Below are 1,216 nucleotides of genomic sequence, written 5' to 3'. Positions count from 1 at the left end.
GTAGCTGTCAGTGTTTCCAAATGCCATGAAGAAGTACATCTGAACCAGGCAGCCCACATAGGAGATAGCCTTTGTCTCTGAGAGGAAATTCACAAGCATCTTGGGCACTATGACTGTTGTGAAGCAGATATCCATGAAAGACAAGTTGCTGAGGAAGAAGTACATAGGGGTGTGGAGCCTGGAGTCTGAGTGGATGGCCAGGATGATGAGCACATTTCCCACCACAGTGACTAAGTACATGATGAGGAAGATGGCAAACAGGGGTTTCTGCAGCTGAGGGCTGGAAGAGAGGCCCAAGAGGATGAAGCCGGAGGTGCTGCTGCTGCTATAATTCTTTAACTCCATGTCTCTGGAATACCTGAATAGGGTTTGGAGAAGCAGTGGGAGAAATATAAAGGGCAATTTGATCAAGACAGCTTCTTCTCTATCCTTAAGCTTCTAATAATACCCTAGTGGTATGCATTTGCTATGCTTTTAAAAATAATATTTACTTTAAGAAAATACAGAGAGAATGTTTACACTGCATAATTAACAAGCACAAAGTTATGGAATTAACATATATGCCCATCAACAGTTTAGTGGATAAATAAAATGTGGTATACACACATGTACCCATGCAAGCACACACACACAGAGGCACCCCTGCACAGTGACACACAGCCATTAAAAAAGAATGAAACAATGTCTTGAGCAGCAACTTGAATGGAACTAGAGGCCTAAGTCATCCTATGTAAAGTATTTTAGGAATGGGAAAACAAGTAAGCTCTCACTTATAAGTAGGAGTTAAGCTATTGATATACATGGTCATACAGAGTAAAATAATGGACATTGGAGATTGTATAGGGAAAAGTAAGAGGAAAGATGAATAACCACCTATTGAGTACAATGTAGACTATTTGGATGATGAGTACACTAAAACCCACTATGTGTTCACCACTATGCAATTTACCCATGTTAATAAAAATAACCATTTTACATCCCAAGCTGTTCACATAAATAATAAAAAATTTAAAAATAATAAAAGAGAAACTAAAGAAAAACACAAACATTCAACAATGGGATAGTTAAAAATCTCCAGGCTTCCTTCTAAGTTAAATACTTGTTTTTCATGTGTTCCTAGAAACTTCTATGTGGCCTAATTTATCTGAATTCTCATTTCCCTTTCTAAAGATCCTTCATTGGTTGTCTTTTGACTAAACTTTTTTTTTTTTTTTTT

At 37.4% G+C, this 1,216-nt stretch overlaps 1 protein-coding gene across 1 annotated transcript in view; it reads right to left on the bottom strand.

The window, feature by feature from the left end:
- The window catches only part of LOC100942159 (olfactory receptor 1L6-like), an 18,830-nt gene extending 18,383 nt beyond the window's left edge, over positions 1 to 447 (bottom strand). Inside the window, exon 1 of the mRNA XM_012802332.2 lies at positions 2 to 447. Coding sequence (XP_012657786.1) covers positions 2 to 345 — 344 coding nt within the window. The 5' untranslated portion in view covers positions 346 to 447. The remainder of the gene's footprint in view (position 1) is intronic.
- Positions 448 to 1,216: the final 769 nt, after the last annotated feature.

Source organism: Otolemur garnettii, unplaced genomic scaffold, assembly GCF_000181295.1.
Source record: "Otolemur garnettii isolate 467f Iridium unplaced genomic scaffold, OtoGar3 scaffold00014, whole genome shotgun sequence".
Classification (NCBI taxonomy): Eukaryota; Metazoa; Chordata; class Mammalia; order Primates; family Galagidae; genus Otolemur; species Otolemur garnettii.
The sequence above is the reverse complement of the archived record's forward strand: the minus strand, read 5'-3'. Positions and strand labels throughout refer to the sequence as shown.